Source organism: Odontesthes bonariensis, chromosome 9, assembly GCF_027942865.1.
Source record: "Odontesthes bonariensis isolate fOdoBon6 chromosome 9, fOdoBon6.hap1, whole genome shotgun sequence".
Classification (NCBI taxonomy): domain Eukaryota; kingdom Metazoa; phylum Chordata; class Actinopteri; order Atheriniformes; family Atherinopsidae; genus Odontesthes; species Odontesthes bonariensis.
The window spans coordinates 33,634,760-33,658,291 of NC_134514.1; the positions used below are offsets into that span (position 1 = coordinate 33,634,760).

Sequence of the window (23,532 nt, forward strand, 5' to 3'; positions counted from 1 at the left end):
ACTTGTCAAAAACTAGAATTATTAACAGCAATTCACACAAAATGTATCTAAAATAATCCTCAGTCGCTTCACAACTAACATGGAACATGGGCTCATTCGTGCTTTTACTTTGAAGGTTAGTATTTTGTCTTCCGCAAAAGGGACAGGAACAACAACAAACTACTGTACTCTCGCAAACCGGGACTTCAGGACTACTGTACACCTTTTGGTTTTTACACGTAGAAAAACGAAGAGAAACAATTGCCACCAAAGCATACCAGGTAGTGTGCCACAAAACACCTCCATTCGTACTTGTTCTTTCGAGCTTGAGATGTTTAATGAAACATTAAGCTCTGCTTAGCTGGCTGCGCAATGTTGCTAGCGTGGTTTATCTTTAAAAAGACAACACCATAGCAGCAGGTCATGATGACATCATTGAGTCAGTTATATGTGGTTAGCAAGACATAAATGAATGCAACGAGCTGGGTCATGACAGCTCGTGGCTGCTTCTGAGTTTTCAGAACCCAGCGGTGAGCAATAAAGTGAGGTACGCTGTGTAGTAAATCTCAAGTGCCCATGAGACACGTTAGCGGTGTTAGCTGTTGCTGTCCCACAACAGAAACCTGAATATTGCATGTGTTCCAGCCAGGTGTGGAGATGATGGAGGAGAATGAGGAGCAGTCAGACGCCCATCAGTCAGAGCGCTCTTTGAAGGAGGGACGCGGCGAGGAGGAAGGCATCAGGTTGGATATCCACCGGTGGTCACTGTCGCATATACTTCTTCCGTGTGGTTTTTACTTCTCAACAAACAGGAACCATGTAGCACAGTATACCGTCAGCCACTGACATGTGCGAGTAACTCTGCTCAGCGTGCCGTGCTACAAGTGTTGCTGCTGAGAACGCCTGCGTACTGGCGCTTACGTGGGCGTCACTTAGACAAGTTTGTTAAAGTCAGCTGTGACGGAGAAACACAACAGAAATTCAGATATGTTAATATCCTCCTCTCCAGTGCAGGGAGAACCTGGTGTAAGACCAATAACCCGTCACTGAGCGAGTAGTATGGGTCACTGTCTGGTGAGATGTGATTACCTGCCTCATGAAGCCCACTTTTTGTTTGGAGCACATTTTAGGTACTGAAAGAGTTTAAAAGAAGGACTTTTCAAGCTTGTCCACTTTCCCTCAATGAATCATCCCTCTAGCTTTTTCACGATGTCGTTACTGTGTGATTTAAAAAAAAAAACTTAATTTTTTTTTTTTTAGCAGCTTTCAAAGCTAATTTCTTCCTCCTTCACATGTGCATTGACAGATGATGGTCAGAAAGTTTTGACATCGTCAGCATTATTCAGCATTTTTTTTCCTTTTCAACTTGTTCACTTCTGATATGTGGCGTTCACTTTTCCAGCTGCTGAATCATTCTCTTGCTTCACCAAATCAAAGGATTCCAATAAATAACGGACTAACCCTTTGTTTCGTGCCTGGTAATCCGAGAATTCTCTGAAAAGCCTAATTGTCGGTGTCATGTAGAGTTGAATGTGCTCCAAGACTAAACACAGTGCAGCGTTTACCAGTCCACAAATCTGACTGCATTCTGGCAGGTGGATTAGGTTGCCCAACAAAACACACCTAATGCGGATTTGGAGTAAAAAAACAATGTGTTGCTCTCCAGCCTTTGGAAAGAGCAGCTGGGTGCTCAGCAGCTTGCTAAGGAGCATTGAGTTTTTTACGTTCACACATGCAAGGTGGTTTCTCAATTTTTAATAGGTCCATTGTTGAGACAATGAGATTAGAAGTAGTTTTTATTACACAAAGGCGACTTGTAGACAAATTAACGAATTTTCTAATCACTCTGTCACACTGCGGGGCGCCCAAATCCTCCAGCCTGGACTTTCCACTTCTCTCAGTGGTTTGATTCTAATGTGACCAGGCTTGCTGCTCCATTGTCTCTCTTTTAAATTAGTTTAATTTGATACATTTTGTCACTGCCTTGGTGCACTTCCAGCAGTTTTTGATCCTTCAAGAAATACTTTTGCGTTTTGCAACTTCAACATTGGGATATTCAGGAGGAAAGCTGACCTCGCTACGCTCCATAACTTGAGCTGGAATGGATGAAATCAGTCGGCTGTTTGGTGCCATAGGCCGTGTTCGCAGTGACACCCTTTCCTCCGATGCCACCCACTCTACAGGGAGCAAACTGGCTCTGCGCCATCGGATCAGCCAGCTAATGACCTGCGTGGATGACTTGGACCCCAAAAATGAGCTGCAAGAGAGAATGGTCAAGACCCTTGACAACGCATTCGTTGTCTGTGCCAAGAAAGCCAACAAGCCAAAAAAGGACAGTTTCAGGTGGAGGATAATGCAGCCTCTCATTGAGCCGTTAGTCTTTGTACAGGAGTAATGTTACTTTGTCTCCGTTGTGTTTTTTTTTTTTCCTCTGGGTTTTATGACCTGCCTTATCACTAGCCAATAGCAGACTCTCTTCGTTCTTGCTAATTGAAACCTGCCAGTATAATTTATTCCTTTGAATTTCTGCATGTTTTATCTGAGAATAGCCAAAAGAATGACTGGTCTCATCATGTGCTAACTGTAACAGCCTGATCTGCATGTGGTAGCATAACACGGCATATATTGTAGCAGCTTTCGCACTCGAATGTGATGTGCTCATCCATGGTTGTGGTCACGCTGAAAGAGCCTCTGTGATTGTGAAGCCCACAGTATAGTTACTTTATTTTCTTTGGAATGTGTTACCGCTGAATGTTTTTCAATCACTGGATTGTCACAGAATGTAGAAAGTAGAATGTAAAAAACGTGTTTGAAAAGAGGATTGTTGTTGCTCAGAGCTTGTTCAGGTTGACGTTTTTTTTATTGTCTGTACCCGCAGGCTTCACATGGTGACGTGGAACGTGGCCACTGTTGACCCTCCAGACGATGTGATCTCGCTTCTCCACCTCAATTCACCAAAAAGCGCAGACCTCTACGTCATTGGGTATAGATGATTTCTGATATTAGTCATTTGTTTAGAGAAGTAGATATACAGCAGACTGACAATCAAAACTGCTTGTGAATTCAGTCTGCAGGAAGTGTACTCGGGGCCGATGAGATTCGTGTCAGACATGGTATTTGATGACCCGTGGAGTCATCTGTTTATGTCCACCTTAGCGCCACAGAAATATGTCAAGGTACAAATTGTGTCACATGTATGCACACACGTTACAACTGGAAGTCACTTTCACAAGTAAACAAGAAGAACTTTCAAGTGTCAAATATTTTAAACAAGTCTGCCTGAATTCTTGATCTTCAGAGTTTTGTGGTGTGCTTTGTTTAATGTTTGTGTGTTAACAGGTGTCATCCATGAGAATGCAGGGTCTGCTGCTGCTCTTCTTCTCCAAACTGGAGCACATCCCCTTCATCAGAGATATCCAGGCAACATACACACGCACAGGCATCTTTGGTTATTGGGTGAGCGATAAACAGACTCACAGTGTGTGTTCACAAGTATTTCAGTGATGTAGCGTTACGCTAAATAGTGTCTGATATGTTCCCCTATCAAGATCAACAAAGTTTTAGAGTGGAGATAGATTTTTTCTGTTTTTTAAAAAGTTAAACTCAGTAATTACAGAGACTCTTTTTATATGTTAGCTTACAGAATAGGCTAGCTGTATCCAAACTTACTTGTACCATGAATGTAATGTGGGCACACAGATACTACTACTGATCGATGCCATCATGGTAACACAAGTAAGCTATTGTCCACAGCTCATTCTTTTTAATTTCTTATCCAATAAAAATTCCTGGTAAGCAGAATGAAACTCATGAAGTGCATTATCTTCTCCTCTGCCCGAGCTGCTGTGCTGTCAGTCACCTCAGATTTGCTGTGGACCCATCCTGCCAGCGTTTGTTCATGTGACACTTAACTATGAATATCTTCAAAATGATTATAAAGCCACACTGTCTAAAAGGCATCTGCAGTTGTCTGCCCCAGCTCTCTAACACTATGCCCCAATCAGCCCCAACATTATGACCACCTGACTAACACAGAGTGTGCTGTCAAAAGAGCTCTGACCAGTCAAGTTTTGGTCAAAGGACATCTGAAGGTGTCCTGGAGTGTCTCAAACCAGGACCCTAGCAAAGAATCCTTTCGGCCCTGTGGGTTGTTGGGAGGATCTTCGTGTATTGTGCTTGCCTTCCACAGATGCTATCAGATCCCATCAGATTGGTATCTGGAGAGTTAAGAGGTGAGGACGTTGGTCTGCAGAAATGTTTAGGTAGGTGTCAAAGGGAAATCCATGTGAGTCCCAGGATGTTCCCAGCAGAACATTGCATTGCATCAAGATGAGAAGTGTCACTTCACCTGTCAGTGGTTTTGATGTTATGGCTGATCGGTGTATATTGTGTGGATCAATGAGTGTGCAGCCTGAACTCAGCCCTTCAAGACATTCATCTGTCAATCTTTGAGACGGCTTCAAAGCTCCTAAATGATTGTAGAGCCAAGCATCAAACCAAACCGGCTCTGTATCTTCCATAGAAGTCATTAACATTTTAATAACAATGGACAATGCAATCTGATTGGCTCATCAACTACAGTTATCAAGCAATTTACTTCAGCAGACAGATGATTCAAATCTAAGTCTGTGAAAAAATGTATGATCAAATCGAAGCTTTATTTTCGTAGACTTTTTAGAATGATTTAATATATATGGACGTGGTTTGTTGTAACTATGGGCATTAATCAGCTGATAAACATTCTAATTTTCCCAGCGAATACATTAACTTTCAGGTGTATTTATCCCTGTGATAACAAACGAACAAAAACAAAAAAGGACACAGTTGCTGAACAGAGCTCAAATGAGTTAAGAGCTGTTGTAAATGTGCTGTTAGCGCCACCTGATGACCTGCTGATTGTGACACCACCCGCTGCAGCAGAGAGCTATCCTCCCCAATATCTGTACTCGCACTTTGATGTGTAAAAGTGGCACACTTTATGCTAAACAACGTCTCACATGGTGAGTCTAAGTTCGGAACTGGAGCTGAATGTTGAAATGCAGTTTTTTTTGTCACAAAGCTGCAGCAATGAAGGAGTAGTGCACAGTGGCTGAGCACATTCAAACGTTTCTCACTTATTCACGTTTGTCCCTCAGGGTAACAAAGGTGGTGTGTCTGTGCGTCTGTCTTTTTATGGCCACACACTCTGCTTCCTTAACTGCCACTTGACTGCTCATATGAAATACGCCACAGAGAGAGTGGATGAGTTTGAGTACATCATGGACACGCAGAGCTTTGATTGTAAAAACGCTCCAAGAGTAACTGACCACAGGTGAGAAAAGCACAGACTGCCAACTTGAGTGTACCCATATATTTATACATTTAACTGTACCTGCTCAACATTAGCCACACATTTATTTTCCATAATTCGTCAAACTTTTTCATTTGTATTTCCCTCAACCAGTCAATCTTCTTCTGTCCTCTGTCTCTGTGTCCAGGCTGCTCTTCTGGTTTGGAGATCTTAACTTCCGGATACAGGACCATGGCATGCACTTTGTACGCTCCTGTATCAACAATCAGTCCTACAACCTGTTGTGGAGTAATGACCAGGTTTGACCCTTTAAGCGTCTTTCAACTCTTGTTCATGTGAAGACTTCAATGTCCTACAAAACACACGATCGCCCTGACCAGCTTGGATGAATCTGTTTGAAGTTTTGAATTCTGTATGTTGTAATTTTTAGTTGAACATGATGAAGAAGAAAGAACAGTTGTTGCAGGAGTTCGAGGAAGGGCCACTGGACTTCCAGCCTACGTTCAAGTTTGACTTGAACTCTGATACTTATGACAGCAGGTAACCATTTCCAAGTACGACGCAGGGTGTCTTCAGTCTTGATTTTGAATCCTGTTTTTATTTAAACTCCGTTGTGTTTGTTTTATTTCACTTCTTTTTAACTTTACAGGCTCTATGGGACATGGTTTGGCTTTAAGTAAGGGTTCAAAATACATTTGTATGCACATCTCCCTTAATATATTTGTCCACATTTACTGGCTTTAACCACACTTCACATGTGCATAAGACTACTTTTAACCTGTTGGTGAAAGTAGTGTCTCTTTTTATGCAATACAATGTTATGGCTTAGTTGTGCTTCTAAGGAGTTAATGAAAATGATATGAATCTGTAACATGACAAATTAAAATGAGAGACACAAAGCAGAGAACTTTAACAGTTTTAACAAGACTAACTTGAGCTTGTCTTTGCAAAGACGGCCTGAAATGTCTGTTTATCTAACAGATTCTTCACATTACTGTTGCTGTTATAGGTGCCCTTTGGATTTTTGGACCACTACATCATCAAAGTTTTCATGAGTGAATTTGTAGCACAACTGTAACTTTTTTTATTTTGTCCAACTGCTGGCAGACAGTTGGTGGTAATAATGCAGAAAGAAGCTTTCCACCAGCCCAGCAAAAAGCAGACGTTTATCAGATGTTTTCATGGCATGAATGGATATCAACAGTGGTCATTTTGATTTATGAAGGCACGACATTCTGCATGCTCGTGCATGCTTCCCAGATAAGATGGAAAAAACATGTTTGTCACAAAACAACAAAACATCTTTGGGTACCTCATAACTAGCATAGCCTCCATTAACCAACATTAAGCCACACTGTTTAATACCATCCTGCAGCTGTTTAACCTTGTTGATACAGGATAGAAACAAGTGTGTAAAATAGCTGCTGAATAATAACTAACATGCATGGCCCCAGAGAGATGTTTTTGTAATATGGGCACTATGACTAGATCATTTTGTTTGTGTGTGTTTTTCTCTATGCTGATGCAGAATCTCACCCACACACTTATGGTCTGAACATACCTCTGCAGGGTCTCTGCACTGGGGCGTCTTAAACCCACATCTACATGTTGTAGCGTACTCCTGCCACTTGAGGGCAGTATTAGAATTATGTTGAACTGCCTGAGCTGTGGGCTGCTCTTGGTTGGCGCTATCATGGTCCTTTAGCTTTGCTCTGCTGTGGAAAAGATTTCAAAGTGGACAAAGATCTCCTTTGTGAGGAAGTGAATAAAACTAATCGTTGATGAAGATATTGAAGATTGTCCACTTCAATTGTTGTCTGTTTTTCACCTTTGCTTCTTTGTTGAGAAGTCTTTGTTTGGCACCTTGTCTCTTTTCTTATGATGTCAATAGTTTTGAGCCCCTCCCGGCTCAGACTAGGCCAGTCAGCATCTCTGAGGGCTATATGTTGTTTTTTTAGAGGACAATGGCCGTTTGTAAGGGCTGAGAGTGATGCAGACTTAAACCTCTATGGGGGTATAAAGAGTGCCAACTCTGATATATGTTTGGGTTTCTTATTTCAGTTTTATTGAATTACTACAATCATAAACAGTGATGGACATTTAGTGTCAGACTTTTTAACTCAAAAAAGACCTTGAGTGCAACATCTCTGGGAATCTGTCTTTCAAACTGGATTCGGGCTTCATCATTTTCAAAACACACAAAATGTGTGTTTTGAAAAAATGATTAATCGTACGACAAATTCAATCAGTTACGGTAAATCTAAAGGTTTCAATGGGATTTTCCACCACATTTCAAAATTTTCAGCGGTTGAGAAAGAAAGGTAATTTTGTACTGGATAAGGGACAATACTGTCAGGTTTTATGAAAGCAGTTTGAGACAGGATATCATGTTGGAAGATGGTAAAATGTGGTCATAAGAAGATTCACATGGTCAGCAATAATACTTTGATAAGATGTGGGATGGCCATAACTGATCTGGATGAAAGGGGCCCTAAATATGAGAAGAGAACATCTCTGCCCCATTTCACCACCAAATGCAGCCTCAGCTAAAATCAGAATTCACCAGAACATGTGCCCTCTTTTCAACAGCTGTCTTCTTCTTGGGAGCGTGTGTCCGCTACAGCATCTAATTCTGGTTCTTGGAGCTGTTGTAGCCTGTTCACCTCAAGGTTGCAGTTGAGTTTTTAAATGCTTTTCTGCTAAGACATCTCTGTCTGCAGAACCAATGCTTACAGAAGTTTTTTTTCTAACCATGCCGAGTTCACCTGAGGCTTTCGTGTTAGAAATACAGTTGATAAGTAATTTGAAAAAAAAAAAACAACAAAAAACAGGCCCTCTAACATCGGCAATGGTTTTTTTTCCCCTCATGCCCGTGTTTGACTGAAGCTCCTGACTTTTTAGGGAATATCGTCCACAAAATGGCTAAAACCTCCCTTTGGATTAAGACTGCTTTGACATTGAGTCTAATTTGATAGATATTCTTTGCTCCTTTTCTGTAACTTGATACCTACGTTGTTGTGTCGCATGAGGCAGTTACTGTTTAAACTTTACTTAGTTTAATGTTTTTTTTGTTTATCATAAAGTTGATTTTTTTGTCACCCAACTCTCCTCTCTGCTCTCTGTCCATACATCCTCTGTAACCACGTGGTTAGCAGTAAGAAGCGAAAACCTGCCTGGACTGACAGGATTCTGTGGCGTATTCGACCCAAAGGGCCACCCCCTGAAGGGCATGAAGAAAACACTATCGGAGCGGATGTAAAGAAGGACAAGCAGATTGAAGAAGATGAGGAGTATCCTCTGAAGGTCAGGCAAGACCTGTACACCAGCAAAATGGAGTATGGCATCAGCGACCACAAGCCTGTCATTGGCATCTTCACACTTGAGGTGAGAAATTACAGCTCAAGAGATTGGAGATACAAAGCCGCTTAGAGAGAATACATACAGTATGTGACCCTGTTAGCAAAAGGAAAGGTGTACAGCATTTCTAAGTGGCTGTTTTGAGCTCTTTAAGTTGCTCAATGCCATAATGGATCTGTTTTGAATCATCAGTGAGACTTTCACACATGTTTGACCCATACCGGCTTAAAAAACAGGGCGTGCAAATCTCAGGAATCCCAAATTCTGCACTTTCAAGTAATGCATGCCCTCCTTGTGTTGAAATACAGACATTTGAGGGTCTAATTGTGAATCCAGCATCATAATTGATGTATTTTGATGTAGCATTGTAGGTTTCGTATAAAAAAATGTCGGCAACCCCAAACTCAGCACTGCCAAATGCATTCTCCAAAAAATCTAATGCCGTACATGGCCTACCCATGACATCATTACAGTGAGCTTTAAAAAGCTTTAAAACATGAACATCAATTGCCAGGTATATTCAGCAGAGAGTCAACGTAGCGATTTTTCACGAGTGTGTTAAATGCTGTACCAGAAAAACAAAAAGTTTGACCAGATTAAGCAAATAAAGAACGTTTCTCTCAGTGTAATAGCTCTAAATGACGTATGAAACCTGCAAACAATGGTGCATCGATTTTGATCTGTAATACGCCTCATAAATCATTGAAATGAGAGACAATAACCGGTAATCTCCGTTTATTTAGCTGTGCGTGTTCCCCTGATGGGCGTGCAGTTCTCGGCATAATAATGTTGCTGCTGCAGCAGTTTTGTGGGGAAGGGATGGGTTGCACTCACTGTAATGGGATGACTAGAGGCCCTCTTAGTATGATTCTAGCCTATAAATGATACTGTCTATTCCTATGCCTCGTATAAAAATGATATAGATATAATTTAAAAACTGGAGATATCGCCCAGCCCTACTTGGAACATACCACATCCAATTTACTGAACACAGACAAAGATTAAGTTCATCAAGGATATAATCAGAATCGGAACTGAACCAAAGAAGAAACTAAAGTTTAACAATGAAACTTTGGGTTTGTTTCAAATTTCAGTGTCAGGATAAAAGTTATGCTAATATGCTGTTTTAGATGTTTTCTACATTGACTGATGTGTTGTATAATTATTTGCTTTCTAATACCAAAATAGTTCAAATTTCTGAGTGGTCCTCTCTGTCCTTTTAGCTGAGGAAGATGTACGAGACTCCTCTGGTGCGTCTGCAGGCAGAGGGTGACTGGAGCGCTGACATAGATGCCATGGTTCTCTACAGCCCCCTGCAGCCATTCCCCTCCAGTACCTGGGACTGGATTGGACTCTACAAGGTTGGTTGTTTACCTTTAGTTGTTTGAATTTTCTGTTTTCATTATGAAACCTCTGATGATGGCATGAATTTTAGATGGGGTTCAGCAGTGTGTCAGACTACATCACCTACACGTGGGTCAAAGACGATGAGGCAGCTTTCAATGAGGAACTGATGCAGGTAGTGGTCCGATAAGGTGGAGTGCAGTTTGAACTAATGAGCTGAACCTGCAGAGGATTTACACACATCTGTGTTTGTAGGTGTTTATGAGTAAAGAAGAAATCCCCGTGAGGGGGGGAGAGTGTGTGCTGTGTTACTACAGTAGTACTCTCCGGAGCATCATCGGAATTAGTGAACCATTCAAGGTCAGTTATCAGCAAAAATATATTGCAACTTAGAACAGATGTGTTAAAAAAAATAAAATAAATATAAATAAATAAAAACCTCCCTCTTTTCCTTTAGGTGCTCGAGTCCAGGGTAGCCCTTGAAGAAGGCTTGCTGCCTGAGAATACCAACGGACTTGACAGAACTGCAGCTTGTTGAAGCAAGCCTCGTGGATGTGGTATGGCTTTGAGATGAATCCAGACGTTCCATTCCTTGAACAACAACTTGTTTTTTTGTAACTGTTTCTTAGCCTGCAGCTGACGGAGCAGGAAACCACCTGTTCGTGTTGTCACTCATCCCTACTAACCTCTCCATCCATCTGTGTGGCTCTTAGTTTCTTACACTTCTGCAGTATTCTGTTCTGACTGGTCTCGAGAGTGATTGACCAGTTACTGTACTGTTTGTAATATTACAATGGAATGTTATTATATTATGTTATGATATCCTATTGTAACATTACAGTTGAAATTTAATATATTATTAGCATGAGCAATAATGTTGATATGTTGATAAAATGGGAAAGAAGGACGTTGTCAGATCTGTTCAAGTGTGCTGCTGTATGTGATCAGCTCCGTGATGAAAAATGTAAGGACTTCATATTTAAGATTGGCTCATTTAGGAGGGCAAGAACCCTCCAGTCAATTATCACTTGACTGCTATGGTGATAAAAAGGGAAAGGGAGTTATAAAATGCACAAAGCTTATTGGCCACTTTTTGTTTACAAGGAACCGTAATCACACAAATGTGTTCTGAAAGACTAAATTGTTTCACAGTGGAGAATGAAATGTCAGCATGCACTGTGGAGCTGGTAGATAGAAAGAGATTGGAATCCTTGATGTCAGTCCATGGTTGTATACCACTAATCTGCTTGTTCAAGGCAAACCAGAAATGCCTTTGTTAGTAGCTAAACATTTCCCATAAGCTCATTTCAATCTGACTTAGAGCTTTACATTTAAAGGCAGTGCTCAGACTACCACCTAGGACTGAAATTTCAGTCCATGTGCCTTTAACACATCTCAGCTTACACTCTTTTGGCTCATATAGGAGCTCTGAACATGCAGTGGTTTGGTGATGTCAGTGATTAGACTTCTCTTACAACCTGTGGTCGACAGGCATCGTAGACAGGAGGAGCCCTGAGTGCAGGAAGTGCTGATGATTGAAGATGAAATGGGAGAGGTCCAGTTTTTGGTGAATAGTGAAGGATGTTGTTCTGCTTTGTTTTGTTTATTTGTAGATCATGCACACCTAGAACTTCGGCTGATAATGGTGGTAGTAGTGAAACTGAACTTACTTTGCAGTATATTCACAAATAGGTGATGAAACAGTCTCTTTAACAATAGAAACCATTTTCATTATCTACTACCACTACTCCACTCTTTGAGATATGTGGCAGTGTTTGTAAAAATACAAGTCTTCATTTGGAATTATGTGGAAAATCATTAGGTCTTGGCTCCTGCTCTTCTTCTGCTCTGTGTTCTGCCCTGAAAACCTTTTCTGTAGTGTTTGAGCTGGTTCCGCTCACGGTTTTAAATGACTTGTGTTTCTGAAACATTCACAGAAGTGGGCTGCTGTAGGAAGAGCAGCTTTGATTTCTCCTTGCTGTATGTTGATAAAGTTCAGCGTTTCTTGGAGAACTTGAAGACAACTGTATCTTGGAACTTGAACTTTGTCTGACTCTTTAACCTGGAACCTTGGAGTTTAAAAAAAATATATATATATATATAAATTATTCCCTTTTAATGCTGATTGTGACATCACAGTGAACTTAAAGTAATATTGCACTGTTTATTGTTCATGCACCAATATGTATAGTTTGTCATGTTATTATTAGTGTTACAGAGAAAATATGAATATTTTCTTTTTATTGACCAATATGGATTCAGTAAGTGCCTTTGAAATTATGATTGCTTTGAATGAACGCTGCTTCACTTTCTTATAGCTGATCTGTCACAAGATGGCAGCATTTTCATGGCTTCTTCTTGAGAACACTTTTGAGTACTTCTGTTCTTAACTTTTAGCTAAATCTGAATGTTGTTGTTCACTGGAATCAGTTGCTTTGTTGGCAAAACAACATCATTGTTCTTTTTTTTCTCCAGCTACTTGTAATAATTAATAAGTGATTAAATTATGTACTGTAACAAAGTACCGACAACTCACAGCGTTGCAAATGCAAATATTAAACAAGTATCACTTGAGTTTTGTGTGTTTTGTTGATCCTTCTTTATGACGTGAAGTTAACATGATTTTGCAATATTACCTGCTGCTTTTGGGCCCACCAGATAAGTGTTTTAAACACTATAGATTTTCTGTCGTCTGACCAGTAACTTCTTAATGATACCGTTAGACTGTAGCCTACATGAATACAATATTTTGAAAGTTTATAGTTCCATTGTTGATGCTGCTGACGGAAACCTCCATAAACCGGACAGCGGCCGGCTGACGCATCATCATCGGTTTCTATAGTAACCGTTTGTTTTGCCACTTCCTCACTCCTGTCAAGAGGTAGCTGTTATAATTGGGGGTTCCAGTGGCACAAAACAAGGTAGGGGTGCGAAACGTTGAGTCTTTTGGTTGGAGTTACTGCATTTGTAAAGTCGGTTTCAGGTTTGAAGAAAACTCGTCAGCCAGCAGCAAAGGGAACTGTGCGGCTAATGCTAACGCGAGCTTTTTATAGCCAGAGTTTCTTTCAAAAGAACACTGGGAACTCTATATTATTATTTACACTTTGCTTGTAACCGTGGCGCATATGCATATCTAATGAAATGGTAGAAATTTAATTTGAAGCAGAAAGATCTAAAACATGACCGAGCCAACCTCTTGATAAGCACGCTCGTTAACGAATGTATTTTTTTTTTTTTTGTCTCATTCACCGTTTGAGAATGAATCTAGACTTCTACCAAGCGTTACCCCTGTCTCAGAGATAATAAGATAATGAGCATTTGTTATTGCTGTCAATATATTTTTTAAAAGTGTTTAAGAAACGTTATTTTTTACATTTCTTATAGAAAAAAAAATCCCTCGAGTCTCCAATAAAACGAGCGAAGATTCATACATATATCTCTGGTTTTCTCTAAGCAACAGCAGCAACATTGTTACCATTTCCTCTTTAACCTTCCTCCCGACTGTCAGCGGAGAACCATGTCTGTCCTGGAACACAGTCCCCAGCAGGGTGGAGGACCCGATCTGGTGAACATTGAGGTCATGCTGAACCACTCTGAGCTCTTCAGAGCAGAATGCAAAAGGCTGATCCTGGAGACTGACAAAACATGCAAACGCATGCAAGACGATGACAATAAGCAATTTGGTAAGTAGCCGAGCACCAGTCAGATGGTGTCTGCGTTTAGCACACAATGGAGATGCAGATATTTCAGTGATGAATTGTAATGTTTTTCACTACTCAGACCAGCGAGTCAGAGATATCCATTTTCTGAAGAAGGAGTTGGAGATGAAGCTGGAGGAGATAACGGAGGAGACTGATGTCCTCATAGCTTTGCAGAGTAGAGTTATGAAGGCCCTGGAGGCGAGCAAGGAGCCTCTGAGAATCACCAATCTCTGTTTGGAGGAAAGGTGAATTTGCCAGATGATGGAGAAGAGAGGATTTTTAACAATCTGAAACCTCCATTCCTCCACCTCTCAAACATTTTGCAGCTGTCTTTAGTTTTCAGTAATTTCATGCATGAAGTCTATACCTCTACCCCCCACTGTACAGCTCAGGTTGGGATAATAGGGTACATTTCTTTGAATCAGATATTCCTGCCACACCACCAATCAATAGATTTGAAGCCTTTTTTTTTTTTTTTTTTTTTTGTTTACACCGGTTTTTGTTTTTTTCTACTTGTCTACCCTCATTTATGGACCTCATTAGTATTGGCTTTAACACTGCTCAACTACTTTACTATGGTTATATTGGATTAAGTAAGCAAAAGACCAAAACAGCAAACACAATAATGAGTCATGACTGAGTAAAAACACAGGCAGCATAAGAGCTAAAAACTTTCTTTGTGTTCACAGAGGATGACAGTCATAGCAATTGTGAAGAAAGAAGTGTATAATATATTTGGATGAGTTGGATGATTAAGGGTTTGTTTGTTATGGGGCTTGCAGAATGAAACGTGACCCATTTGAGAGGCAGCATGACAAGGTGGACGCCCAGCTGCTGAAAGAGCGGGAAGTTATTGAGGGAGTGGCGTCCCTTCTGCAGCGTGTGTTAGAACAGATCTCTGAGCAGATACGGTAAAAAAAAAAGGACAAAGTACTCACTCCATAATGGGGATCATAGAATTATGAAGACCTGTTATTGGTTATATAAAAGACAATGCATTTAGTGATTAATCACGACAAAACCTGTTTCTTTATATTCCAGCCTGAACCGATCCGCTAATTACCATTTAGAGCAGGATCTGAAGGGGAAGTTTGAAGCTCAGTGCATCGACGACTCCTGTGCCTTAATGACCACACATTCTATCAACAACCCGCAGAGGTCAAAAAACAAGATGACTGTTGCGCCGAGGTAAACTACCTGCTTTATGTTGTTTCCTTTAAGACACAGTTTAAACGCTTTTAAATATTTTATATTATTCAAAGTAAAACCATCGGCCATTATAATGAGCCACTGCCAGGTTTTATGAATAACACTGATCATCTTCCTGAAACCTCGGGTGCACAAGGATGCCACACACATAGCGTGCATGTACACGTTGCTGCTGATCGAGAACATCTTCTCATGTATCAAAATGTGCTCAAAAATTGCTCAAAGCACATGACATGAAGTCCAAGATCCAAATCTGTCCTCCAAATCTCCCAGATCTGAACCAGATCAAGTGTACATGGAATGCGGAAAAACATCTTGATCCAAAAATTCCCTCAACCTGCAACATATCTGCAACAAGATCCACAGCCAATGTCCCTGTGTCAGACACCACAAGACAGAATAGGCAAGGACAGGTTACATGTCCATGCCTACTCAACACTCATCAGATAGATATTGGTGTTATGGCTGATTGTCTCCTTTTACAGTGGATGTCCAGAAGGGGCTGAGATACCACACATGCTTTTTACAGGATCAGGAAATGTATAAAAATAAAAATGTTCAGTTCTAAATCTTCATGGGTTTCTGAACATCTCTTAGCTTGGCAGTGACTCCAATGCAGTGGGAGAATTTCTCAGACATCAACATAGCCAAAGCGGAGCAACAGAAGACCAACTCCCTGTCCCTGCGGGCTCTGGTGGAGTCTGTGCTGGAGCAAACAGCAGCTGACATTCAGAAGCAGGTCCAAGTTACATCAGCAGCCATTCAGCTGAATGTCCAGCAGATCAAGTCTGCCAAGAGCCAGATGGAGGATAAAATGCCCAAGGTAGGGAACAGTGTACGGTATATTATATGTTTGACGAGGGAGTTACCTACAAGGAGAGACTAAATGAGTGCAACAGATGCTACAGTAAATACTGATTTCACCCCTGAACGATAGGCCGAGAGACATTTGACTTCCTTTTTTTTTTTTTTTTAAATGGATTATCAGAGAAAATTGGTGTGGATATTAATATGACTTTGATAGTACAGGGAAGTATTGACACCCTACCAAGAGACATTATACTCATTACTCAAGCCTGGAATATTATTCTTGCATAGACATACAAGTTGCATAAACTTGATTTTGTTGGCAGCAGATTTAATCAAAGTGTTTAGTTCAGTCTTTAACTTCAATATTCTGTCTAATTCAAAAGGTCGATGTGTGTCAGATACAGACAAAATTGTGCAGTTATTATGCTGCAAGTGGCAGCTACAAAATGAAACCTAATGCTGAATGAGTATCTTTGTAAAAAATACTCTGAAAAAAAGGCACCAGAGGGTTGGGAATTGGGCAACATGAAGAGTCTTCTGTTTCATCCATCCATCCATCTATTTTTTATAACGTCTTAATCCAATTCAGGGTCGCGGGGGGCTGGAGCCTATGACAGGCGCCATTGGGCAAGCGGCAGGGTACACACTGAACAGGTCGCCAGTCCATCACAGGGCCACACAGAGACAAACGAGACACACAGCCATGCACACTCTCACTCACTGCTTGAGTCAATTTAGAGTCCCCAATTAACCTAACGTTTGGAGGAAGCTGGAGTACCCAGATAGAACCCACCCCTGCAAACGCCACACAGAAATAACCCAGCAGGGATTTGAACCAAAGATCTAGAGATTTTTTGCTAAAGTTTGATGATTAAAATTAATATTGTTCTCTTGAGATTCATGTAAGTTTCCACTATGCTTATTTCAAGCAACACAAGTATGTTTTCCTAAATCATATCAGATTTAATTTGTGTGGTAATCAGATTTAGTATTCGTGTGTTTTAGAAGTTTACCTCAAGTAGCAGTAATTTGAAATGGTTGGCTGACCCTCTAGTGATGCCTCCATTCCCTCTAGATTCTGTCTGAGATTACCAGCCAGCAGAGGATTAGAGAGGATCTCCACATGGCCATCACACAGAATGAGCATTTTTTGAGTTTGGCCCAGGCCCGACTGGCTTTGCGCCACAAGAGACCTGGCAAAGAGCAGTGCCATGATCCAGCACAGACCCAGCTCCTCACTGAGATCCAGCAGCTCAGTGTTCACATCAACAAGTAAGGCTCCTACACGCCTGTCATGGGACAGGGTGCCCAATAAGTTTAAAATGCGAAGTATTTTATCTTGTATAGGCTGCTTATGAGAAATGTCTAATATAGATCCAACAAATAGGGGGAATTGATGGAAACAATCTGTTTCTAGATGTAAATACTGCTGTTGGGTGCTCATCATCATGTGGTGTATCTTATCTCTGTGCTCTCAGACTGCATGAGGAGGTGACCCAGTCAGAGGAGGGGCAGAAAGCACTGGTTCGCTGCCAGCTGAAGCTTCAGGAAAGCATCGATATGAAAACCAACTCTCTTTACGTTGATGAGGTGGTCTGCATACATCACAGGGAGTCCATCATCATACATAAATTCTAAAGAGTGAACAACAGCAAAGGTTTTATCTGTATGTGGTATTCATTTCAAAATACAGTCCTCTAAAATTAACTTTGAAGTGTCTGTCAGTCTGTTTCTTTGGCTGGTCTCATGTAAAAAGCCTTTTAAGAATTTTTTTATTCAAAAGATGAACTGAAGCAGTGTTTATTTTTCATTATGTTTTTATTAATGACTTAAATTGATAAAATATCCCACCTACTGGCTTGTAATACAGCAGAAGGTGCAGTTCTGTGTGTAAATGGGTTGTAGCAGAAAAACTGGTTCTCATTTCTGTTACTAAATATGTTTAGTCCATTTCTGCCTGCTGTAGCCAACTGATAAAACCAATGTTACCTCGCTAACATGCTGTAAGATTCACTTAGTGAGAAATGTAACATTTTGTGAAATAATATATCACAATTTGTCTGAATTTATGCTAGCAATTTTAGCTTACTTTTAGCATAATTCAACTCATAACACAACACATATTTCTCAAATCACAGATTTACACATTATCTTTTCATATTCTATCTTTTATTGAAAGAAACAGTTATTAGAAGTTAGAAAGTATTCATCAAGGACTGCAAAAATGCTGCTCAATGAAATACAATATAACGAAAAGTTCAAATTCTTCTCACCCAGAGCATTCTATTGACTGATTTAGACAAAGACACTTTGTGTTAGTTAGTGGCTACCCTTGTATCATAAAGTTGCTAGGAGTGTCAAGTTCACAGAAAGGTAGACTTATACATTCTGAACTGTCTTTTCTTCGTGCAGGCATTAAAGTCATGTGTCTGTTCAAACTATAAGTCATGAAACAGAACATGATGTAAACATTAATTTTTAGAGGAAAGGAGAAGCAATAATACACTTTAACAGCCTGGATGAGACAGCGACCCATTCTGACGAGTTCCCTTCAACTCTCTGTATTTCAAGAGAACGTGGGTTTGGCATTTCACCTAAAATTACACAGAGGAAGAAAAAACTTACTATAGGAACAACAAAGTGCATACAGCTGAGTGTGATCGAGGAGCGTTACCTCATGCCAATGCAGTGTAAAGAGGGGCAGGGCCAGATGACAGTGTGGGCAGGTGCTGATCTTGTTTGGGTCTCTTCCTTCAACCCATCGACCACGGCTGGGAGTGTGTGTCAGGGAGGTTGCGCTGCTTAACTGAGGAGTGGCCCCCTGCCTGGAGAAATCATCCTCATCCTCCCTCTCTTCCTCCTTTGGCTCAGCTTTCTCATTGTCCCAACTGGTTGCTAGAAAACACTCCATCTGGTGTGACAGGTGACAACAGACACATATATTAGTGCATGTTTATAGTAAACTGCTGCACAGTGGATTTGGACTTTAAATAAAAAGAGAACAAAAATCACATTTTTTGCATGTTTATTAAGTTCACAACACTTGGGGGAAGTCAGCATGCACAGTACATTCAATAGTACAGAAGCACCTGGAATTCAGAAAAGAAAAAACATTTTAGTAGTAGTTTTCTAAATTATGACTACCATTTGCAAGGCAAGATTTTATATTGAACAACAGGCTAGCAATGTTCGCAATCTGGGGTTACTGCCATAAAATGGTCATGTTTTTAAAGCAGTTATTCTGCCCATTTTTCACAATTTCCTGAGGTCTAAAAGAGACATCTGACATGCTTTGGTCAAAATAACATGGAGACACAAAACAACAGCTCCCTTTTCAACCATACTTTCACAGCTCTGTTCACAGCAGTGAACAGTTTTCAGAGGTAAAGTGAGCAACTCAATATCCCTCTTCTCTTTTGCTGGCTATGTTTATTTTTAGATCTGTTTAACAGCTTTCAGCTACCATACAAATGTAAACTTGGTCACACACAAATTACAATCAACAATTCTATATGAGAATCATTGCCTTGCACGACCCGAGAGTTCAGACCACAACATGTCAAGCTGAGAGGAAAATACTTGACTGGCTGTTTTATTCTCAAATTCATTTTCCACGTCTGCAATTGAACCACAGTTGGTACTGATTTTTTTTTTTTTTTTTTAAGCCACAATCTTGCCACGTGTCGTGTTAAACTGGCCTAAGTCATAAAACTTTGAACGAGCTTATAGGAACTGTTTAGTAACACAATGGACAGTCAGCAGTTGTGACCAGTAAAAACCACATGGACTGGATATCTGAACTGCAGCTCGGAATGTGTTCTGTGTGGTGCCGGATCTCAAAACTGACGAAATATACGAAAAAGATCTATTCCAATCATGTGTTAACCCCCAGAAATAACAGTATAACTCTGATATATTTGCCTAAAAATGCATGCCGACAATGCTTCAAATTTTTTGTATTTCATACAAGCGTTGTTTTACACCACCAAACCACCTATCCCTGGAGAGCACAAATTTTGTGCACCGTGACAAAGGGAGAAAGAGAAAGCATATTTCTCTTGAACTGCAAAATGATTATGTTTAAAAAATGAATAGAAAATAGATAGAAATAAATATCTTAAGCAAAAGAGGCCAACAATGATAACCTAAAATCATTAAATAATTAGAAATAGTGAGAAAACTTACCTTTAGGTACAATTATTGCGTTCAAATAAGTGTAAATTTACTCAAAGAGTGCGTAAATTTGAGAAAAACTAACTAAAAGTCTTAAGCATGCTAATTATCTGTGCCATCAATGTTAAGGCTCCAGTTTGTTCTGAGAGTTTTTACTCCTGCTGTTAACTATAAAAATGATGACCGAGTTGAATCAAATCTCATGCGTTTACCTTGATAAAACGTAGCAATGAGAGCTTGAAAATACCTCATGTTTGACCATATCCTCAGCTGGAAATGACACCATACATCTGATACAGCTCACTGTTATTTGTGCTGTTGAGAGAAGCACAGTGGGAGTTGAATAACAGGGAAAATCTATTCTGCAGATTCACTGAGTTTTGGCTGAAAAATACTTTTCATAGTTGTATCCGGTGCACTGCTGGCAGTCTGAGGTGGACCTGAGTTCTTGTCCATGTCTGAGCAGGTCAAGCCGTGCTCTTGCTGGTCTCTCAGTCTGACGTAACGACCACAGTCCCTGCAGAGCTCAGTGCGACTCCCGCACACCAGAACGTGGTCCTCCAGCTCCTTCCATGGCACCTCCAGCTCACAGAACTGACACTTCTGCAGACGCTCCACACACTCGTCAGACTGGAAGGCAGAGCAGAGACAGACTGAGGCACACCGTGCGCTACATGTTACTGTAAACCTGGTATCAGACAGTCAGAGATCAGATGTTTAAAAGGTAAGAGTTAAAATGAAAGCAGCAGTCCCTAGTAGCTCCACAGTCACTGGATCCCTAATACTAAGCAAGGTCTGTCTTTTATCAACCCGAAAATGTCCCTCTCATCTAGGCCTTTGTCGTCTTACAGTAGTCAAAACATTTTTCTTCAGTAATTGAAAGTATATACCTTACTGCCACTCCAAAGAAGAAGAAAAACACTGAGTTCAGATATGAATATTGTATTACAGTATAGATGTTCTCCGTACAGTGCCAAACCGCATGTTCATGTAAACAGTCCAACGGGACTCACCTCGTGGTCCAGCAGCTGACATCGTTCCATCTTCTTGTTACATTTGGAGCATCTCACCTTCAGAGAGATGTAGAAGAACAGGTACGGTTGAGTTTAGCTAATGTCTCCAGAATATTAATGCTAGTCAAATATGTCTTTTGACATGTTGGAAACGTGACCGTGTGTGTTGTGTGTGTGCACCTGGGTGTGCTGCTCCTCTCTGTGTTCGTTCAGCTGATCTCTGGGAACTGGTTCATCACAGTCAGGACAGAGACATAAGAAACGGCTGCAGTGGCTTTCATGCAGAGCAAAGTTGGCCTCTGCAACCTCTTTGTGGCTTAAAGAGAGAAGCATACACTCTTCATAATTCTTTTTCTAAGTTCATGTTCACAGCTGAAGTGGGGAGCTCCGTGTGTGTATCTGTGTGTATCTTAAAAGTAAGTTAAAAAAAAAGAAATGCATAACAAAAATGGCAAATTGAATTATTTGACTTTAAATTCATCACGTCACGTACCAAATCGTGAGCACTCAGGAAATTGTTATATTTTCCACTAATGGAGAAAAACTAAACCGACCGATCTGTTATTGTTTGGAGTTAGATATGAGACACACCCTTTGAACTCCACCAACAACATGCCCTCTGATCACTGAACAGGACGCCATCATCTCTCTCACAAGCAGGAGGGAGAGGTTGTGAAAACGAAAGCAAATGACTTGTTTTCTTGTGACGACTGTACACAAGTGAAATTATGCACTCACCGTCGTTCTATTTCTAAAGATTCCAAGAAAAAACATTTAATTATTAGAGCTTATTAAACTGGACGCCTTATTATATACCTTAATTCTTACTACACTTGTTTACGTCTTACGTTCTGAATGTTCATTACATGATCGTTAAATCCAACTTTGACAACAAATCTTTGACTGAATCGGTTACTTTTCCTCTAACAAATATTTCAACTCTTACCACTGACCACAGGTGCGCGTTTCTTCTTTACTGTCCATCCTTCACTGCTGATCCACTGAGTGTAGAGGATCAATTTGACCTAACACTTCTGTCACAGTTCACGAAAACAGAAAGCGAAAGCATCCGTTCTACCACGTGCTGCTGTTTGCCACATCTGCCACTAGGAGGCGCCGACTGCCGTGCATTGCGGACAGATCTGTCAAGAAATTAAACCAGCGCAGGTAGAGTTTTGTAAACTTCATTATGCTTGTTTGTGTAGAGATGTGATTTCAACTCATGAGGAATGGAAATAACTCAAAAGTGAATTAGCTGAGGCACGTTTACCAGGGGAGAGAATAGAGCGGCAGACTGAGGAAGACGCGTCTGCTGCTAAGTTAATACTACAATAACAGAAAATTCTTAAGTTTACTCCATACGGTTTTGTTCCCAGGACACACTGGAGAGACTGTTGTCTCTTGGCTGACCAGGGAACGCCTCGGGGTCCCCCCGGAAGAGCTGGAGGAAGTGGCCGGGGACAGGGACGTCTGGGCTTCTCTGCTCAAGCTGCTGCCCCCGCGACCCGATTCCCGGACAAGCCGTAGCGTAATTTTTCATTCAGTTCACCTTCTTGTTTCAATTTAGAGGTAAAGATATACATCAGTTATGATGTTTAAGAAAATTTGTTTTTATTTTCCAAGTTTGAGACCAACGGTGTAGTTGTCTGTCAGTACCTTTGTGTTACTGTACTGTGTTTTTAAGATAACTTAAGAACTTACTGAGAAAACTGGTGGCATTCCCCCAGCTGCAGGATAAACTTTGGAGGTATAGTCTGATGGAAGAATTAGGCAGCTAATCTGCTACCTGACTACAACATCTAATTTGGGATAAACTCTTGGTTGGATTGGGACTGGCAACATATCAAGTGGGTAAAGTTGAGTATCATTTTGCTTTTCCTAACAGTCATCACTTGCTTCATCTTGCTTTCTACCCTCCCTTACTTTAGTGTCTCTTGCTTTAACACCCTGATTTACCTGAGTAATACACCTGACAATACTGTTTAGTGACTCCATTCAATTTCGCTCAAGTTTCACCTTCATGTTTCTCCAGTTTTAGCTTCTCTTCATTGGCTCCCTGTTAAATTCAGAATAGAATTTAATATTTTTCTCCTAACATATAAAGCTCTTAATGACCGAGCTCCATCATATATTTTGTCTTACAGAAACCTGGCTGCAGCAGGAGGATCATGTTAGCATTAATGAAGCAACTCCCTGTGACTGTTTAAATGTTCACGTTCCTCGAACCACAGGCAGAGGAGGAGGAGTGGCAGCTATTTTCAGATCAGGGTTACTCATCAGTCCCAGACCCAAGATTAGTTTGAGCTCTTTTGAATCTCTGATTCTCAGTTTTTCCCACGCAAAGTGGAAATCCCAGAAACCTCTTGTGTTTGTTGTTGTGTATCGTCCACCTGGCCCTTATTCTGAGTTTCTGTCTGAATTCTCAGAGTTTTTATCCCAGTTAGTGCTGAGTACAGATAAAGTCATTGTAGTGGGTGACTTTAATATTCATGTAGATGTTGAAAATGACAGCCTGAATATGAACTTTAATTCTATATTGGACTCTATTGGATTTTCTCAGAGTGTACACAGACCGACTCACTGCCTTAATCACACCCTTGATCTTGTTCTGACTTATGGCATTGAGAGTGAACAGTTAACAGTGTTCCCTCATAAC

General features: G+C 40.6%; 3 protein-coding genes across 5 annotated transcripts; 2 read left to right on the forward strand and 1 right to left on the reverse strand.

Annotated features, from left to right (window-relative positions):
- Positions 1–134: 134 nt before the first annotated feature.
- On the forward strand, positions 135–12,538 carry LOC142388617 (inositol polyphosphate 5-phosphatase K-like). Of its 3 annotated transcripts, none has more exons than XM_075474077.1 (14): positions 135–260; positions 625–722; positions 2,858–2,962; positions 3,047–3,155; positions 3,319–3,435; positions 5,115–5,290; positions 5,457–5,568; positions 5,700–5,809; positions 5,919–5,945; positions 8,422–8,653; positions 9,850–9,987; positions 10,062–10,145; positions 10,226–10,330; positions 10,428–12,538. In XM_075474077.1, exons 2-14 carry the CDS (start codon positions 637–639, stop codon positions 10,506–10,508), a joined length of 1,482 nt encoding a protein of 493 aa, XP_075330192.1. In that variant the 5' UTR covers positions 135–260; positions 625–636; the 3' UTR covers positions 10,509–12,538. The 3 variants fall into 3 exon arrangements, with proteins under 3 accessions (XP_075330192.1, XP_075330193.1, XP_075330194.1); XM_075474078.1 differs by having other exon boundaries at positions 629–722; XM_075474079.1 differs by lacking the exon at positions 5,919–5,945.
- Positions 12,539–12,805: 267 nt separating this feature from the next.
- Positions 12,806–17,372, forward strand: tekt1 (tektin 1). Its single transcript, XM_075474081.1, has 8 exons — positions 12,806–12,891; positions 13,479–13,653; positions 13,751–13,916; positions 14,454–14,582; positions 14,713–14,859; positions 15,478–15,703; positions 16,766–16,962; positions 17,169–17,372. Exons 2-8 carry the CDS (start codon positions 13,488–13,490, stop codon positions 17,326–17,328), a joined length of 1,191 nt encoding a protein of 396 aa, XP_075330196.1. The 5' UTR covers positions 12,806–12,891; positions 13,479–13,487; the 3' UTR covers positions 17,329–17,372.
- Positions 17,373–17,489: 117 nt separating this feature from the next.
- Positions 17,490–21,941, reverse strand: xaf1 (XIAP associated factor 1). The gene is made up of 7 exons (XM_075474082.1): positions 21,823–21,941; positions 21,057–21,192; positions 20,877–20,933; positions 20,259–20,493; positions 20,111–20,178; positions 18,365–18,601; positions 17,490–18,284 (listed from the first exon to the last, which is right to left on the reverse strand). The coding sequence occupies exons 1-7, from the start codon at positions 21,858–21,860 to the stop codon at positions 18,198–18,200; spliced, it is 858 nt and encodes a 285-aa protein (XP_075330197.1). The 5' UTR covers positions 21,861–21,941; the 3' UTR covers positions 17,490–18,197.
- Positions 21,942–23,532: the final 1,591 nt, after the last annotated feature.